The sequence below is a fragment of the Cygnus atratus genome, chromosome 10 (genome assembly GCF_013377495.2).
Source record: "Cygnus atratus isolate AKBS03 ecotype Queensland, Australia chromosome 10, CAtr_DNAZoo_HiC_assembly, whole genome shotgun sequence".
Lineage (NCBI taxonomy): Eukaryota > Metazoa > Chordata > Aves > Anseriformes > Anatidae > Cygnus > Cygnus atratus.
The window spans coordinates 13,243,999-13,260,313 of record NC_066371.1 but is presented as its reverse complement, the minus strand read 5'-3'; the positions used below and the strand labels follow the sequence as shown (position 1 = coordinate 13,260,313).

The following is a 16,315-nucleotide window of genomic DNA, read 5'->3' as shown; positions in this document are numbered from 1 at the left end:
GGGGACAGGGCAGCAGGAGGCTGAGAGTCCTCGCGAGAACTTCGAGCAGGGCTGCAATAAGCCCCACAGTGAATAAACCAAATGCCACCTGTTCTTTGTTGTGCCTCTCTTCAGTTTTTTACTTGCAAAAGCAAAACACGCCTGGTGCAGTGCCCTGTGCCAGCTCCTTTGGTGCTGCTCCCCAGGAAGGGAGCCAGAAACCACGGGTACCTTCCTTCTGCGGCAGATCCTGTGGGGGGGGGAAACAAGGGGGAAATCCAGGTCCTCCTCCTTCATGTCGGATCTCTGGGAAACAAGATGAAACCCCTGCTTTCCCCAGGCAGATAGAGGCGTGTGGCTCTGCACGCTGCGTCTGTGCTTCCAGCCAAGGCAATGGGCATACAGCTGGGGAGCACTCACCTGGTAAGCAGCACTTCTTGCTCCTTGGGTCAGCATGGCTACGCTCCGTCATGGGGTCTTCTGACACCTCGTTATAGCAGCACAGCCTCATCCACCAGCTGTGTTGGTAAAAAGCCCCCTGCGAGTGAATGCGAGCAGAACTGGAGCACAAGCAGGATGCGCCCCGGCTCCAGAGTGGGGACTGAGGCGAATCAGAGCAGAATATAAGTTGCAGGAAGAACAGCTCTCACTCAGGGAATTTATCTGATTTATAGTCAGTTAACACAAACTGTAACTTACTGATTCAGGTGTCGAGGAACAAAGAAGACAACGTAAAGCAAGCACTAGGGGAAGGAGCTTTCCTCCCCCTTCCCCAGGCTCAGCTTCAGACAGCCACCACCACCACCCCACTCTCCAAACAGGTCCTTCCCCATCCCTTCCGTGAGGCAGGTCAGGTCAGAGTCAGTGCTCTTGGTCCCCTCCTGCTGCTCCTGGCTTCTTAACCAACGTGGGCTGCAGACCTTTTGGGGGGTACCTGCATTGGTAAGGTTGGGCCTTGGAAACAAATCACCCTCTCTGTCATGCACTGCCCCGGGGAGGACCTGGGGCCGTCCCCTTGCTTGTGTGGGCTTCGGCTGTTGTGAGCTGGGGAGCTCCAAAGCCACCCAAGCGGCACTGTCCCCTGCGTCACCTTGGCAGGAAGGACAGCACCGCGTTTTGCAGATGTTAGAAGTCCGCGCAGCACGTCAGGCTGTCGCCTGTCGCTGTCTCTGAACGGTCTCCAAACCCGAGACCAGCTGCCAGCAGCCAGCGGGGCCTCCAGGATGCTCTGGGCAGGCGCGGTGACACTGTTTTGCCACCTGCCCCCTGGGGAGCCGGGCTGCCGACTGACAGAAACCAGCTGGGAAGTGTTCCTGCGGTCATTTCTCGCCTGCCGAGGTACTGAAGAGAAAGGAGACTCCACCTGCAAAACACAGCTTCGGCACAAACACGGGTTTTGGTTCCTCGGAGGCTGTTTTCTGAATGGCACCGAGGGGGCTGCTGCCCGGAGGCGTGCTGGCCTGCCTGCTGATTCTGCTTGTCCTTGGCTGCTGCCTGCTTTTTTGGGGGGAGTGAGAAATTTTGGCAAGGGCTGCCCCCTGCACCGTTCCCCTCCCCTCGCTCCCCTTGCTGCCCCCAGCACCCACTGTGAGGAGGGGAGAGGACGGCACAGGTGGCGAGGGGCTGTCCGAGCCCCCCCAAGCCCCAGCACCTCGCCCTGCAGGGTGCTGCGCTGCGATTTGGGGGGAGGCATTTCGGGGGAGGGAGGGCAGAGCTTGCTTTCCTGCGGGCACAGGGCTCGGGGACCCTCTGGGGCACGCTCCTCTTGTTGGGGACCCCGGTGCCCCCTCTAGGTGAGGGGCTGGGCAGGGCTCCTTGGGCTTTCCCTGCCACTCCAGCAAACTCTCTCCCTCGCCCAGCTTAGTTCGTGGCGCCAGCAGCCATGGTTCCCCGCAGCGAGCCTCCTGCCTGGGGAATCCAGGATCCCCGGGGCACGGGGGTGCTGTGGGGCTCGGCCCCCAGCCCCAGCAGCTTGAGGGGAGCCCTGCAGTCCCCTCCTCCCGCCTGGCCAGGCTCCCCGGCTGCAGACGTAGGGCAGGCAAGGCACAGCCCAGCCAGACTTTCCCGGAAGGGCGCTCGATATCCCTCACGTCCCGCAGGCTCCTGCTCGGAGGCTGAAGCCCCAAGGGGGCAGCTCGCCTATGGGTCCCAAGCGCCGAGCTCCCCCCGCTCCACAGCCCCCAGGTGGGGGCAAGAAAGCAAAGGGGAGGGAGGAGGAGGAGGAGGATACCTGGGGCTCAACGCTGGTTGCCCTGAAGACGGCCCCCAAGGAGAAGCACCCAGCCACCATCGATGGGCTGTGCCCCCTGGGAGCAGGGACGGGAGCACAGGTGAGTGTGGGGTGGGGGCACCCGGTGCATGTTGGAGCTGGGGAGGGCGTGCGAAGGGCGGGGAGGGAGCCCCTGCCCTGCTGGCACGGGGGCAGCCCCGAGTCCCCTTGCAGACCCCCCCGTCCCCAGCTCCGCAGAGTGCCCCTCTGCCCCCCAGATGCCACCCTGGTTGCAGCCCCAAGCCTGCTGCCTGCTGTAGGTCTACGAGGACTATGACTGCACCCTGAACCAGACCAACATCAGCGCCAACAACAACAAGTTCTACATCATCCAGCTGATCGAGCACGGCGGCGCCTACAGCACCTGGAGCCGCTGGGGACGCGTGGTGAGCCCATCCTCCTGTGGCCGTCCCCGCAAGGGGAGCCGTGCCCAGGGTCCCCCAGGCGGCTGGGGAGAACCAGGTGCTCCCTGCCTGCTTCCCCATCCCACCTTCCCCGTTCCGAAATGAGAGAGTGAGTGGCTTTGCCACAAGCCCTCCTTGGGGGTGGGGGCATCAAGGACATGTCCCCAGGCTATCTGACAGCTCAGCAAGGATGTCAGGCACCCGCGGTTCATGCTTGGTGCCCCTGACGCTGCGTCTGCTCCAGGGGGAGGTGGGCCAGTCCAAGCTCACGCCCTTCGCCTCTCTGGAAGCTGCCAAGAAGGACTTTGAGAAGAAGTTTCGAGAGAAGACCAAGAACAGCTGGGCGGCACGGGAGAGCTTCGTGGCCCAGCCGGGGAAGTACACTCTCATCGAGGTGCAGCCGGGGGCCGGGCAGGAGCTGGAGGTCACCGTCAGGGTGAGCGGGCAGCCAGGGCATTGCCTGAGGGCAGTGGTTCTTCATTGAGAGGGTGGTTGTGCACTGGAACAGGCTCCCCAGGGACGTAGTCACTGCACCAAGCCTGTCGGAGTTTAAGAAGCATTTGGACTGTGCTCTTATTCATATGGTCTGCATTTTTGGGTAGACCTGTGTGGTGCCAGCAGTTGGACTCGATGATCCTTGTGGGTCCCTTCCAACTCGGGATATTCTGTGATTCTGTGAGTGAGAGCTGAAGCAGCCCACAAGCAGAGATTTGGGATGATGGGTTGAGATGGGGTGGGAGGGGGCATGCCTCTCTCTGGAGCACCGTGGCCATCTGGGTGGTGTTGGTCACGGCAAGCGGGCAGAGCCTGCCCACAGCCTCTCTCAGCTCAGCGAAGCTGGGGGCTGCACCTGCAGGCAGATGGCGTGGCCGGGGAGAAGGTCTCCAAGCGGCGTGTGCTGCCCTGCACCTTGGACAAGACCACGCAGGACCTGGTGGCCCTCATCTTCAGCAGCGACATGTTCCGGGACGCCATGAAGACCATGAATATTGGTAGGAGGTGCCGGGGGGGCAGGGAGGGCCCCAGCTGGTTGCGGCAGAGATGCTGGTGGTCTTCAGAGCGTCCCCTTGGGCAGCCGGGACCACGGCGATGCTGGGAAGAGCACTGAGGGAGGAGCAGGGCTGGGGGGTGCCTGGCGTGGAAAGCGGGTTGACAACATCCCCTCTGCCCCTGTCCAGACGTGAAGAAGATGCCGCTGGGGAAGCTGAGCAAGCAGCAGATCACATGGGGCTTCGAGGCGCTGGAGGAGCTGGAGGCGGCGCTGCGGGAGCAGCCCCCCCGGGCCGCCCGCCTGGAGGAACTCTCCTCCCGCTTCTACACCATCGTCCCCCACAACTTCGGGCGGGCACGGCCGCCCCCCATCGACTCCCCCGACCTGCTGCGTGCCAAGAAGGACATGCTGCTGGTGAGATGCCGTCCGGCCAGTGGCGAGTGACATCCGTCCCCGTGGGGCAGGGAGGCGGTGCCATGGCAGGGTCCCTGGTCCCCCGTGACCGTGTCCCTTCTCGGTCCCTGCCAGGTGCTGGCTGACATCGAGGTGGCACAGAGTTTGCAGGCGCAGAAGGCGGAGGAAGAGGAGGAGGAGGTTGCCCACCCACTGGACCAGGATTACGCCCTGCTCTGCTGCCAGCTCTCCCTGCTGGACCCGGCCTCCCGGGAGCACCAGGTGCAAAGATCCCCACGGGCACGCAGCGACCACGGGCACTGCGGGGAGCCCGGCTGCGCACAGCCCTCCGAGTGCCACCTCCTTGGCGGCGTGACAGGGACACGGCTGGATGGCTGCCTGCAGTGACACCGCGTCCCTGTCTCCCTTCCCGGCAGCTGATCCAAAACTACGTGGTGCAGACAGGGAACAAGGCCCGCATCCTCAACATCTGGGTGGTGGCCCGAGAGGGGGAGGTGAGAAGAATGAGCTGCTTGTCCCCACCTGGGAAAAGCCCGGCTGTGCCCCTGGGACTGGGCTTGGTCTGCAGGAGACATCTCTGGTCCGGGGGGGTCTTGAGCTGGGGCAGCCCCACGTCCCTTGCCCTGGCCAGCCCTTAGCTCCACATCTCTCCAGGACCAGTCCTTCAAGGCCCACGACCACCTGGAGCATCGGCGCCTGCTTTGGCACGGCACCAACGTGGCAGTGATCGCGGCCATCCTCAAGAACGGGCTGCGCATCATGCCCCACTCGGGTGGGCGTGTGGGCAGGGGCATCTACTTCGCCTCTGAGAACAGCAAGTCTGCCTGCTACGGTGAGCATGCCAGGCCGATGGGGATGCCCGTGGGGTTGGTGCAAGCCCAGATCCCCGTGCCACCCACTGGGCTGAGCCCCTTCTGTGCTGGGCAACAGCTGGGTGGGACTGCTGGTGCTGGCGCCATCACCCCTTTCCCATCCCTTCTCTCCTCTGGTGGCAGTGGGCTGCACAGCCCAGAGGGTGGGCATCATGTTCCTGACGGAGGTGGCCCTGGGCAAGCCGTACCGCATCACCTGCGACGACCCCACGCTGCGCCAGCCGCCTGCCGGCTACGACAGCGTCCTGGCCTGTGGCCGCACCGAGCCGGGTGAGACTGGGGCACGAGGGGCTGGGGGCATGGGGTGGATGGGCTGGGTCTTGGGGCTGATGCGGTGCGGGGTCTTCTCGCCCAGACCCCGCGCAGGATGAGGAGGTGCTGCTGGATGGGAAGAAGGTGCTGGTGTGCCAGGGCAAGCCCATCCCCATGCCTGCCTACAAGGAGTCCTCCTTCAGCCAGAGCGAGTACCTCATCTATCAGGAGAGCCAGTGCCGGATCCGCTACCTCGTTCAGCTCCGCTTCTGAGGGCGCCTGGGCTCCTCGCATCCCCCTCCTGGCAGCGGCGGTGCCACAAGCCTGGAGCGCAGCGCTCTGGGCTCTCCAGTCATTCCACCAGGGTGAGGGACGGAGGGGCCCAGCCTGCTCTGGACATCAATAAATCTGCCGTGCCTCGTGCCCAGCAGTGCCTTGCTTTCCTGCCGGGTGCAGAGGGGGCACCCTGGCTGGTGTCACCCTGCAGCGTGGGTGGCTCCAGGAGGGCCACAGCCTGTCGCAGTCACCGGTGTCGGCAGACTTGAGATGAAATCCAATGGCTTGGCCAAGCAGATTGCCCTCATCACTGTAGCCGGGCTGGTGCCCACCACCGTGGTGTCAGGGCTGCAGAGGGGATGCGGACGAGGGAGACGTGCTGCTGTCCCTCTGCATTGCCCACGCGTGGAGGGGCCTGTCCCCATGTCTGCAGCGCCTGCCCTCCCTTTGGTGCCGTGCCAGCCACGTTGGCCCCACCAAGCCCCTCTCCGTACCCTGAGTCCCCCCAGGAACATGTCCATGTCCCCACGGAGACACCTGGCTGTCCCACCCCGATGCCCAAGTGACAACCCCCTGCGTGGGGGACACCCTCCGGTCCCCCTCCTCGGCGTGCCACCCTCCCACCCTTTGCTGTGCACTTTGCTGAGGGAAGGGCCCCACGGGCTGGGGACCCTTGGGTCCCCCCTGCCCCGGCACCCGCCGGCTGCTAGGACCCAGCAGCTATCCCCATGGGACCGCTGCTGCCAGCGGGCAGGCAGAGCCCGGGTGTGACAGCCGGTGCCATCCGCGGCAGGCAAACACGATGACTAACGGGTGACAGCCGCGGGGAAGGGGGGACCAGGGGGGGACGTGGCCTCCGGGAGCCCCAGTCCCGCCGTGGGAGCAGCACCGGCGAGGAGGAGCGGCCCGGCGGCGAGGGGAGCGTCACCCATCTCCCGAGGAGCAGAGGTGCGTGGGTCCCACACCGCCACCCAGGGACCCCCGGCTGTGAGGAGGGGGACCCAGAGCGGGGGTTGCGGGGATGGGGCACGTGGGGTTTGCTTTGTCCCTCGTGGGCAGGGGTACAGGGTGGCCGTCAGGTCGGCCGGGGTGCCAGCGGGTCCCGGCAGTGCCAGCCGTTTGCTGCCACCTCCCCAGGCACCTCTCCCTGCTCCAGCATCTCCGGGGCGTTCTGGAGACCCTCCATGGGTTTCTCCACGGCTCTTCCTTGTTCTGCTCCTTCTCCTTCACAACCCTCTCCCCAACAGGCAAGGGGCCTGCTCATAAGAAGACAGTGGCCATGGCTGCGGTGGGGCTTCCCTCCAAGGGAGGCAGGAGAATTGTCCCTGTGACACGGGCACCAGAGCTGCTGGCTTAGTCCTCGGGTGGCATGGCGAGCCGGGTGGGGCCGAACACCACAGACGGCCTCGAAGCACCCCCCATCCCAGAGCAGTCCGCCGCGCAGGAGGTTGTCGGCCTCCTCTGCATGGTGCTGCTCACCATCACCGCCTTGGTGGCCAATGTAGTGGTGATGGTCGTCATCCTGAAAACCCCCCTTCTCAGGAAGTTCATCTTCGTCTGCCATCTCTGCGCGGTTGACCTCCTCTCTGCCATTTTCCTCATGCCCCTGGGGATCATCTCCAGCTCCTCCTGCTTCGACAGGGTCATTTATAGCATTGCCGAGTGCCAGGCCTTGATATTCCTGAATGTCTGCTTCATCAGCGCCTCCATCCTCACCATCTCCATCATCAGTGTGGAGCGGTACTACTACATTGTCCACCCCATGCGGTACGAGGTCAAGATGACCATCAGGCTGGCGGTGGCCGGAGTCGTCTTCATTTGGGTCAAGTCCGTTCTCATCACTGTCTTAGCGTTGGTGGGCTGGCCTCAAGACAACGGGGCCACCAGTGCAAGCCGGTGCACAGTCTACTGGAGCCCCGGGGCCCACAAGAAGGCGTTTGTGATCATCTTCAGCATTGTCTGCTTTGTCTTGCCCACCATCATCATCTTTGCTGTCTACTGCAGCGTGTACCGAGTGGCTCGGCTGGCGTCCCTGCAGCACGCGCCCATGCCGCCACAGGCGGCTGTCTCGGGGCACCGCTCCGGCTCCGCTGCCAGCCAAGTGACCATCGTCACTGCCAGGAACCTGCCGCTGCCCAGGCTGATGCCCGAGCGCTTTTTGGGAGGCCACAAGGCCATCCTCACCTTGGTCCTCATCGTGGGACAGTTCTTGTGCTGCTGGCTGCCCTTCTTCGCTTTCCACCTGCACTCCTCCGTCACCGCTGGCGCGGTGGGCGGTGGGCACGGGGAGATGACGGTCACCTGGATCGCCTACTCCTCCTTCGCCATCAACCCCTTCTTCTACGGGCTGCTGAACCGCCAGATCCGGGAGGAGCTGGCCCGGCTCTGGCGCAGCTGCCTCAACCGGCCCCTGGGCCAGGAGCTGTGTTTGTCCGTCTCGGAGGCCTCCGTCCAGGAAAACTTCCTGCAGTTCCTCCAGCGAGCAACGTGCACGCTGGAAACCCGCTCCAGCTGCATCGGCCCCAGCCCCAGGAACAGGCTGGACCAGAGCAAGGTGGGCTTCCCCATCCCAGGGCAAGTTCCTGAGGAGAGCGGCTGAGGAGCAGGGAGCCCTGTCCCACCACGCCGGGCAGGGACTGATCAGCCCTCTGGGACCCAGCCCCTTGGACCTGGGGGGGTCTTTGTCCAGGTTTTGCCTCCCCTCTGAGCTTGCGTGGTGGAGGAAAGTTTCCACACCAGATTTCGTGAGCCTTCATCTCCCTTCTGCACGCTGGGAGCCGCCAGCACGGCCCAGCTGCGTGGATGTGGGACACGGGAAGCTGAGGGGCTCCCACACGGACCCCCCATTGTCCCGTGGGACCCCTGCCAGGGCGCTCGCAGCAGGGAAGGAGCGGGCCCCCCTGCACCCTTCCCCGGCCCAGCTAATACCACTAACACCAGTAACACCAGCGCTCTGGGTGGCAGCTCGGGGACCCTCCCTTGGGGTGGGGGATCAGGCCCCCAGCACCTCCTCTCTTGAAAGAAAGGAGTCAGGGACAATGAGGGGACGCTGGGGGGACACATTGCCACCCAGAAGGGGAGACCCCCCTGCCCCCGTACTAACTGGGGGAAAGCTGCCCATGGCAGGGAGGGGGCTCTGGGAAGACTTTCAGAGAGCTTGAGACCAAGGGCCAGCACCCCCGCCCACAGGGCCACCACTACCCCTCTAGTGTCACCCCCAGAACTGGGGGTGTCTCCCCCCGGGGGATGGAATTTTTTTTTTTCACCCATAAATTTTATCTTTTTATTAAACCATTGATAAGTTACAAAGGAGGAAAAATATAGACTTATATATACAGCATTTCCAAGCCAGCAGGCTCTCGGAGGGGGTTGCTGGGAGGGAGGCGACAGCCACAGGGCAGCCAGGGGAGGGCCCCCCCAACACAGCCAGGGGATGGGGGACCCTAGAGAGCCCAGGCAGCCCCTCATCAGCAGGATCTGGCCTTCAGGTGCAGCCCACAGGGCCAGGGATGGCAGGAGAGGGGCAGCATTGTGGGCAGGGGCATGGGCAGGAGGGCGAGGGACACAGGACAAGGGACACCTGGCACTGGGAGGGTGGCCCCCCTGATGGGGACAGCCCCCCACCAATACCAGGGGACATGTAGGAAAGCTTGGGGGGGGGGGAGGGAAGAGGGGGCACAGTGCTGCCAGGACGCGCATCAGAGCAAACCCTTTGCTCCAGCAGGCATCGACCCCGGGAGCGCCATCCCCTGGGCATGGGATGCTGGGGTGGGTGCCTGGCAGGGGCTGGGGGACAGGGTGGCGGGCAGGGGGTGTCCTCGGCATGGGGTGGCCCCAGGACCCCCCCCCTTACCCACCCGCGGAGGGGCTCAATAGGGGGAGAACTTCTGCCGGTCAGCTTTCTTGGTGCCGTTGGCCGCCGAGATCTTGGTCGTGTAGGTGGCGGTGCCGCCGTTGGCACCCGCCACGGAGGACGGGGACAGTGCCAGGAAGGAGACCGGCTTCAGGCCGATGAAGTTGGAGAGGGAGAGGGCGTAGGGGGTGCCCAGCAGGGCCGGCGGGGCGGCAGCCACGGCAGGCAGGGCTGCGCCGGAGCCCGGGGCGAGTGGCTGGGAGAAGCCCACGCCGAGGTCCACGGAGCCAGGGCCGGGTGGCACCTGGGAGGTAGATTTGGCCGTCTCTAAGCTGGGGGGGGGGGGGGCAAGAGAGAGGGATAGGGTGGTGAGGGGCACGGTGACAAAGGGGGGGGGGGTCACCTGCCTGCTGTAGGGCATGTAGACCCCACGCCCCATCCCTTCAGGCACGGGTCCCTGCGGCGCATCCTGGGCACCCCGCTGGGGCAGGGGGGCTGAGACCCTGCGGGGCCCGGGGCCCTGCCCTATTGTCTCAGGACCTCAAGATGCCCACCTTCACGTGGAGGGGGTCCCCAAAAGCTGCGGTGCTGGGAGGTGCCACTCTTGCAGCCAGCATCCCCCCCCTCCCCCCTCCCCCCCGCTGCTTTCTGGGGGGTGGGGAGCTTACCAGGCGGTGATGAGGTACTGAGCCAGGGTGATGCTGACGGGGGACCCGGTGATGGTGACGTGCCGCTCACTGGAGCCCTCGGTCTGGTTCCCGATCTTGATGTGGGCGCCCGACATCTGCCGGATCTCGCTGATCTTGCTGCCGTGCCGGCCGATGATGCAGCCGATCAGCTGGGGGGGGGCAGAACCAGGCTGAGCAGGGCCAGGCATCCCGGCGGAAAATCGGGACTTTGCGAGGCCACGCTCTGCTGGAGCAGGGAGCTCCCAGGGGCTCCGGAGGGGCACAGGTGGGTGCAAGCCACGTCCCCCCCACCCCGGTCCCAGGACCCACACGTACATCGTTGGGCACCAGGAACTCCTGGGAGCTGCTCTGCGAGCTGGAGTCCAGGCCTGGAGGGAAAGGTGGAAGTGTTAGGGGGGGGTCTCCAGCAGCCCTGTGCCCCCCAACCCCATGCTGGCCGTGGGGACAGACCTGAAGGAACCGTTGGGAGAGGCTGTGGGGAGGATGAGATGTGGGCACTGGTCTCCTGCCATGAGGCTGGAGGGCTGGGGGCAGCATGGGCACCCCAGGAAACCAAAAAAAGGGTCTTGGGGTGGGGAGGGCATACCAAGGAGGTGGGACAGGGGAGGGCACAAGGGAGGGGGACCCCCTTGCCCTTGTCAGGGCCAGGAGTAGGTCAGAAGAGGCATAGCCCCCCAGTGCCCAGCCCCGAGGGGAGCTCACCTGGCACCATGGAGGGTGGGTGGCCCAGGGACGTGAAGGGGACTGTGTGCCCCGACAGCTGCTGCAGCTTCGTGACCTGCCCGGGCGTTGCGAGGAGACAGAGGCGTCAGGAGGGCAGGGGTGATGGCAGAGCCCCCTTATCCCCCAGGCCGCGCTCTGGCACCCGTGCAGCGCACAGCCCCTTCCGGCTGGGGGCTGGCACACACCTCGTGCCCACGGGGACATCCCCCAGGGTCCCACCTGTGCCCCAGCACAGGGGACAGGGACGGGGCTGCAGCCCGTGCGCCAGGGGGTGGGAAAGACTCACCTCTGCTGGAGAGACCCCACCGTACTGCCCCTGCATGGAGAAACCCTGGGGGGGACGATGGGTGTCAGCTGGGGGCCACGGGGGGACCCCTGCCCGCACAGACAGGGGACAGCAAGAAGACCCCCGCCCCCAAGCCCCGAGCCCACCAGAGCTACCCCTTGCCGGCAGAGGCTGGGCCCCCCCGCCCCGAGCCCCTTACCTGGTTGGCAGAGAGCAGGATGGTGCCCAGGGAGAGGCCAGGGTGGTAGGGGATGGTGGCCCCCTTCGGAGGCGACTGGAAAGGGAGGGAAGGAGGTGGAGGGGATGAGATGGGGTCGGGCGCGCCCCCCCCCCCCCCCCCCCAGCACCTACTGCCTCCCACATCGCCGGCAGGCTGGGCAGGGGTGCTCCCGCGGGCTGCCGTGCCCGGGGCTGGGTGGATACCTCCAGGATGACGGCGCAGATCTGCCTCACGCACTGGATGATGGTGTCCGGCACCCCCGAGACGGTGACAGCGCGCTCAGTGGAGTTGGGCAGGAGGTCGCCAGCCACCTGCACCTGAGCCCCCGTGCTCTGGGGAGGCAAAGGGGGCTGCTGGGGCGGGGGGGGGGGGGGGGGTTCGATGCCTCTCGCTCTCCCCCCAGCCCCTCCCGGGACCTTTGTGGGGCCCGTGGGGTGATGCTGTGCTCCTGCATCACTTCTCGGGGAGCGCGGTGGCACCTGAGCCGTGGGGCGAGCGACGGGGCCTCCCCCCGGGGCCTGGCCTCCCCAGCCTCACCTCCCGGATCTCTCTGATCTTCGCTCCGGCCTTGCCGATGAGCGAGCCGCACTGGCTGGCGGGGATGACGAGGCGCAGCGTCACCGGCGCTCTGCCCGCCGCGGCCCCCTCGGCGCTCCCTGCTCCCAGGTCCTGCGGAGGCGAGGGGGGGGGGGGGGGGGACGCGCCTGGCATTGGACCCCCAGGCATTGGGGGGAGGGGGGGGGCTCCCGGCACCTTGCTGGGGAAGGGGGGGGCTGCCCACCTCCTCCAGCTTGAAGGCGATCATGGAGACGGCACGGAAGACAGCATCGGTGGAGCCGGTGATGGTGGTGATGCGCTCGGGGCAGGACCCCTCCGAGATGGTGATGCGTGCGCTGCTCTGGGGACGGTGGCGCGCCCTGTCAGGGGGGCCTTGTGCTCGGCCAGCACGGGGGGGGGGGGGGGGGGGGGCAGCACGTTGCAGGCCCTTGGGCTTGACCTCCCCCCTGGCAGAGAGCTCACCGGGGGCTTCATCCTTGATGCTGCCCCCCTCCGGCTTTTCCTTTCCCTGTGCCCCCGGGCTCTCCCCATCCCACCGCCCCGTGCGTCCAGCCTGGGGTGCCCGGGCTGGGCAGGGACCCTGCCACACGGTGGGAGGCACCGGGACAGAGGAACCCGCAGCTGCCCGGTACGCCCTTACCTGCTCTCGTATCCTCTTAACCGTCTCTCCTTTCTGCGGGGAGAGGAACAGGGCCGGTGGTCAGGGCCAGGAGCCCCCAGGGCCAGCAGAGCCCAGGGCCCCCCAGCTCTTACCTTGCCGATGATGCTGCCGATCTCCTGCGGGAGCAGAGGCCAGGGCAGCCCCGTTAGTGGGCAGCGCCCCAGCCCGGCCCCGGGGACACGCAGCTGGTGACACCGGGGCAGAGCTGGCAGGGGCGAGGAGAGCCCGGGCTTAGGATGGGGGCAAGGAATCCTCCTGGAGATGCTCATCCCCAGGGGGGTGGGCGCTCCAGCACGGCCCCCCTCCAGCAGTTACCTTGCCGTGCATGAGCATGCGCAGGGTCAGGGTGATGCTGACCTCCGGCTCCTCGGGGCCACCCTCCGCGCCGCTCGCTCCGTCCGGTGATGCCATGGCCTGGGGGACTGGGGGGGGGGGAGTCTCCTTTGGGGGGGCAGCCGGGGACTTGACCGGCGTACATCCCCCCTGCCACCACACCCAGCTGCCAGCACCGGGGATGCAGAGGGGTGGCCTGGTGCGCTGCGGACCCCCGGGCGGGGGGGACCAGCCCTGCTCTGGCTCCTGTCCATAGCCGGGGGGGGTCTGTGGGGGGGAGACCCAGACTCTGCTCCCCCCCCCCTCCCCCAGAAGAGGAGAAACCGAGGCAGGGGCCGGCTGCCTGCAGGGAGCGGGCTGCGGGAGGGGGTCCGGCTTTGCACGCCCACCATGCCGAGGAGAAACCGAGGCCACCGCGGCCCCGCGGCCCCCCCACCCCCCCCCCAAGCAGCACCCCGGCCCGGGGGCGGCTCGTCCCCGCGGTGCCAGCAGGGGAGGGGACAGCAGGGGAGGACAATCGCCGCGTGTCCGGCCGCGGGTGGGCGGCCCCGGCTGGCTGCCGGCGGCGATGCCAAGCGGGCTGGGAAACAAAGCACCCGTGTCGGGGCCGGGCCCGGGGGGGGGGGGGGGGGGGGGGCACGGCTATTTCGGGGGCTCTGCCAGGGCTCCCCGCCGACCACGGCACATCGGGGAAACGGGATTTTTTTTTTTTTGGGGGGGGGGGGGTGTCTCTGTACCCCTGGGTGAGCGGCAGCGGGGACCCAGCGGGGACAAAAGAGGGCACACGGGGGTGGGGGGCGGGGGGGGGGGGAGTGTCCGTGTCCCCCCCCCCGGCGGGGGGAGGGAGGGAGGGAGGGAGCGGCGGGGCCGGGGGCTGGGTGCCGATGGGCGCCTCCCTGTCCCTGTCCCTGTCCCCTGCGCGGCGTCGGAGCTGGCAGCCCCGAGGGGGGCAGGAGGAGGTGGTGGCGGGGGGGGGGGACACGACAAAGCGGGCACCCCCCCCCCCCCCCGCCCCCATTTCCCAGAAGGAAACGTCTGTGCCGTCCGTCCCCCCCCCCCCGGGTGCCGCCCGTCCGGTACCTTTCCGTGCGCCCGGTGCCGCCGCCGGCCCCGCTCAGTGCCACATGCTGCCGGTGCCGCCGAGTGACACCCGGGGCAGGGACAATGAGCCGCTTGACGGGCTCGGGCCAGGCTGGCAGCCCCGGCCCCCACCCCGGCCCGCTGGGGCCCCCCTCGCTCTTCCCCTCTCCCACATCCCTCCCTCCGGGATCCTATTACAGCGGATAAGAGACACTGAAAGGAACAATGCACCCTGGGTAAGGCCATCTGCCACCGCTGGGGACATTCCTGCCCACCCCCCCCCACCCCCCCACTCCCCCCACCCCCCTTGGCTCGCACATCGCCCCTCTTTGTAATTGCATTTTGTTTCCTGGAAGCCGATCAGCTGGCAGGGCTCAAAGGGCTCAAGGGCACCGGGCGGGCAGGGCCGGGGATGGCGGCCGGCACCCGAGGGCCCTCCGGCACCCAGGGGTGCCGCTGGGAGCACCCTGGAGCCCGTCTGGACGGCGGGAGAGGGATGTGGTGAGGACCCCCCCCACACCATGCCGGACCCACTGAGGGCAGCAGGATGCTGGGAGGCTCCTGCCCCCCGCCCCGCGCCCCCAAGCAGGTGGCCCCAGCGCGGGCGGCCGCACGCTGCCACCCTGCCGGTGTCACCCCCCGCCCCTGCGGCCCCACTAAATCCTCCTGGGCCCTGGCGTAAGCAGCTAAAGCCCAGGCAGGCTTGGAGGGGGAGTATGGAGAGCAGGGGGGGTTGGCACCCTGCTGCTGGCCCCATCTGCACCCCGAGCGGCCGGCTCAGCAGCTCCAAGGGGGGAAAGGCAGGTGGTGGGCACGGTTTGTCCCTCCGTCTGTCCGACCAGGCGTCTGTCTGGCCTCCCCGCCCCTCCATCTGTTCACGGCAATAAATCCCCTGGGTGCTTGAACACGCTGCTGCCACCGTGGGCAGGGGACAGCCAGGGCTGGCAGTCACCTTTTAAGCCCCTTCGGATTACCCTGGGTGTGGGTGCGCGGCCAGAGGGGTGGGAAGAGGAAGAGGAGGAGAGGGAGGAGGCGGAGGAGGCCGGGACACGGGAGCAATGCCCTGTGGCCAAACACCCGGATGTCCTGGCCCTCCTCGGTGGCTGTCACCTGATGTGCGTAACACGGTGGCCACAGAGGACAGTGGAAGGCGAGGGGGGAACCGGGGAGAATGAAGCAGGAGGGCAGCAGCAAAGCTCGCGTCTTTATTTGGTCCTGGTGGGGGGGGTGGTGCCAGGCTCCCCCGCTGGCCCCGTGCCCCATCCCGCTCACTCCAGCTGCTGTAGGAAGGCCAGGAGCCCGCGGTGCCACTCCTCGGGCTTGTCCAGGTAGCAGGCGTGCCCGGCGCCCTGCAGCACCAGCACCTGGTGCTCAGGGAGGTGCCGCAGGTTGTTCAGGCTGGCCTGGCCCAGCTCCACGTCCTGGTCCCCGTACACGATCAGCGTGGGCGTCTGCAGAAGGGAGCACACTGAGGATGAGGCAGGGAGATGCTCGCTCTCCTCCGTGCCCACCAAAGCATCGTGTGGACGGCAGAAGCATCTCCGATCTCTGTCCCCCGGGAGACGGGAGATGGGGACGGGGAGGGAGATGCTCCCGGCCCAGGACGGAGAGGAGATGTGCTCCCGCCCCCCTCCTCATGCCCCCCATCGCCCTTACTTTGATCTGGGCGTACTGCTCCACCGGGAACTTGTCGGTGCAGATGGGTGCCACGGGCACGTAGGCTTTCACCAGGTGCCCGTGCTGGAAGAGGAAGGGCAAGGAGTACATGCCGCTGAGCGAGGGGCTGACGACCACGGCCGGACCGAGGCTCAGCGCCTCCACGACGGCCTTCAGGAAATCCCCTGGCACCGGCTGCCCCACAGGCGCGGGGGCCACGGCGTCCTTGGAGCGCCCCAGCCCTGTGGTGCGGGACAAGAGAGGGACGTCACCCAAGGGTCCGTGTCACACGTCGCCCGCGGGACGACGGGCGGCAGCGGCGGCTCGGGGCCCGCCACCGGGCACCGGGCACGAGCGGCCTCCACCTGCCGGTGCTCGGCGCCGCCCGCGCCTTACCGGGCAGGTCGATGGCCACGGCTCGGTGGCCGGCGTCAGCCAGCACGGCCAGCGTCTGCAGCTGGAGCCAGGTGTCGGAGGAGAAGCGGATGCCGTGCAGCAGCAGCACGCTCAGCCGCGGCGCCCGCCCGCCCGGTTGGGCCTGCCGGTAGAAGAGGCTCTGCCCCGCCGCGGCCACGGTGCCCTCGGTGAGCTGCGGGGCGGCCATGCCGGGGGGCCTGGGGGCTCGGCGGCGGGGCTCGGCTCCCCGCTGTCCCGTCCCCCCGCTCCTTTACCGCCCTCCGTGCCCCGCTCCGCCGGGACTGGCCCCGGGGCCAAAGGGCGGCGGGGGCGGAGAGCGGCGGGGCCGGGCGGGGCCGCCGGGGCGAGACGAGCGCCGCCAAGCGCTACCCGAGCCGAGCCG

At 67.4% G+C, this 16,315-nt stretch overlaps 4 protein-coding genes across 5 annotated transcripts; 2 read left to right on the top strand and 2 right to left on the bottom strand.

The window, feature by feature from the left end:
- The first annotated feature begins 352 nt into the window (after positions 1 to 352).
- PARP3 (poly(ADP-ribose) polymerase family member 3) lies at positions 353 to 5,604 on the top strand. Of its 2 annotated transcripts, none has more exons than XM_035546612.1 (11): positions 353 to 402; positions 2,079 to 2,309; positions 2,509 to 2,634; positions 2,897 to 3,088; positions 3,509 to 3,644; positions 3,831 to 4,057; positions 4,172 to 4,318; positions 4,474 to 4,551; positions 4,712 to 4,889; positions 5,053 to 5,199; positions 5,285 to 5,604. In XM_035546612.1, the coding sequence occupies exons 1-11, from the start codon at positions 373 to 375 to the stop codon at positions 5,452 to 5,454; spliced, it is 1,662 nt and encodes a 553-aa protein (XP_035402505.1). In that variant the 5' UTR covers positions 353 to 372; the 3' UTR covers positions 5,455 to 5,604. The 2 variants fall into 2 exon arrangements, with proteins under 2 accessions (XP_035402505.1, XP_035402506.1); XM_035546613.2 differs by lacking the exon at positions 353 to 402 and adding an exon at positions 1,211 to 1,317.
- A 1,222-nt stretch (positions 5,605 to 6,826) lies between these two features.
- On the top strand, positions 6,827 to 8,056 carry LOC118248218 (probable G-protein coupled receptor). The gene has a single exon (XM_035546967.1). It carries the CDS (start codon positions 6,827 to 6,829, stop codon positions 8,054 to 8,056), a length of 1,230 nt encoding a protein of 409 aa, XP_035402860.1.
- A 670-nt stretch (positions 8,057 to 8,726) lies between these two features.
- Positions 8,727 to 13,983, bottom strand: PCBP4 (poly(rC) binding protein 4). Its single transcript, XM_035546615.2, has 13 exons — positions 13,861 to 13,983; positions 12,763 to 12,869; positions 12,540 to 12,563; positions 12,427 to 12,459; positions 12,010 to 12,126; positions 11,766 to 11,897; positions 11,432 to 11,560; positions 11,208 to 11,282; positions 11,009 to 11,053; positions 10,702 to 10,777; positions 10,315 to 10,367; positions 9,979 to 10,148; positions 8,727 to 9,642 (listed from the first exon to the last, which is right to left on the bottom strand). Exons 2-13 carry the CDS (start codon positions 12,856 to 12,858, stop codon positions 9,327 to 9,329), a joined length of 1,266 nt encoding a protein of 421 aa, XP_035402508.1. The 5' UTR covers positions 12,859 to 12,869; positions 13,861 to 13,983; the 3' UTR covers positions 8,727 to 9,326.
- A 1,060-nt stretch (positions 13,984 to 15,043) lies between these two features.
- LOC118248048 (putative protein-lysine deacylase ABHD14B) lies at positions 15,044 to 16,261 on the bottom strand. Its single transcript, XM_035546617.2, has 3 exons — positions 15,913 to 16,261; positions 15,517 to 15,758; positions 15,044 to 15,311 (listed from the first exon to the last, which is right to left on the bottom strand). Exons 1-3 carry the CDS (start codon positions 16,118 to 16,120, stop codon positions 15,129 to 15,131), a joined length of 633 nt encoding a protein of 210 aa, XP_035402510.1. The 5' UTR covers positions 16,121 to 16,261; the 3' UTR covers positions 15,044 to 15,128.
- Positions 16,262 to 16,315: the final 54 nt, after the last annotated feature.

What these genes read in the sequence shown, in the direction of transcription:
- PARP3 (XM_035546612.1), top strand. Translation starts at nt 373, where the DNA reads ATGGGCATACAGCTGGGGAGCACTCACCTG. An exon ending in CCAAGAAGGACATGCTGCTG is followed by an intron (nt 4,058 to 4,171) that starts GTGAGATGCCGT and finishes GGTCCCTGCCAG; the next exon opens with GTGCTGGCTGACATCGAGGT. An exon ending in CAGCAAGTCTGCCTGCTACG is followed by an intron (nt 4,890 to 5,052) that starts GTGAGCATGCCA and finishes CTCTGGTGGCAG; the next exon opens with TGGGCTGCACAGCCCAGAGG.
- LOC118248218 (XM_035546967.1), top strand. Translation starts at nt 6,827, where the DNA reads ATGGCGAGCCGGGTGGGGCCGAACACCACAGACGGCCTCGAAGCACCC.
- PCBP4 (XM_035546615.2), bottom strand. Translation starts at nt 12,858, where the DNA reads ATGGCATCACCGGACGGAGCGAGCGGCGCGGAGGGTGGCCCCGAGGAG. An exon ending in GCATGCTCATGCACGGCAAG is followed by an intron (nt 12,564 to 12,762) that starts GTAACTGCTGGA and finishes CTGCTCCCGCAG; the next exon opens with GAGATCGGCAGCATCATCGG. An exon ending in TTAAGAGGATACGAGAGCAG is followed by an intron (nt 12,127 to 12,426) that starts GTAAGGGCGTAC and finishes CACCGTCCCCAG; the next exon opens with AGCAGCGCACGCATCACCAT.
- LOC118248048 (XM_035546617.2), bottom strand. Translation starts at nt 16,120, where the DNA reads ATGGCCGCCCCGCAGCTCACCGAGGGCACCGTGGCCGCGGCGGGGCAG. An exon ending in CGTGGCCATCGACCTGCCCG is followed by an intron (nt 15,759 to 15,912) that starts GTAAGGCGCGGG and finishes CCCGCACCACAG; the next exon opens with GGCTGGGGCGCTCCAAGGAC. An exon ending in AGCAGTACGCCCAGATCAAA is followed by an intron (nt 15,312 to 15,516) that starts GTAAGGGCGATG and finishes TCCCTTCTGCAG; the next exon opens with ACGCCCACGCTGATCGTGTA.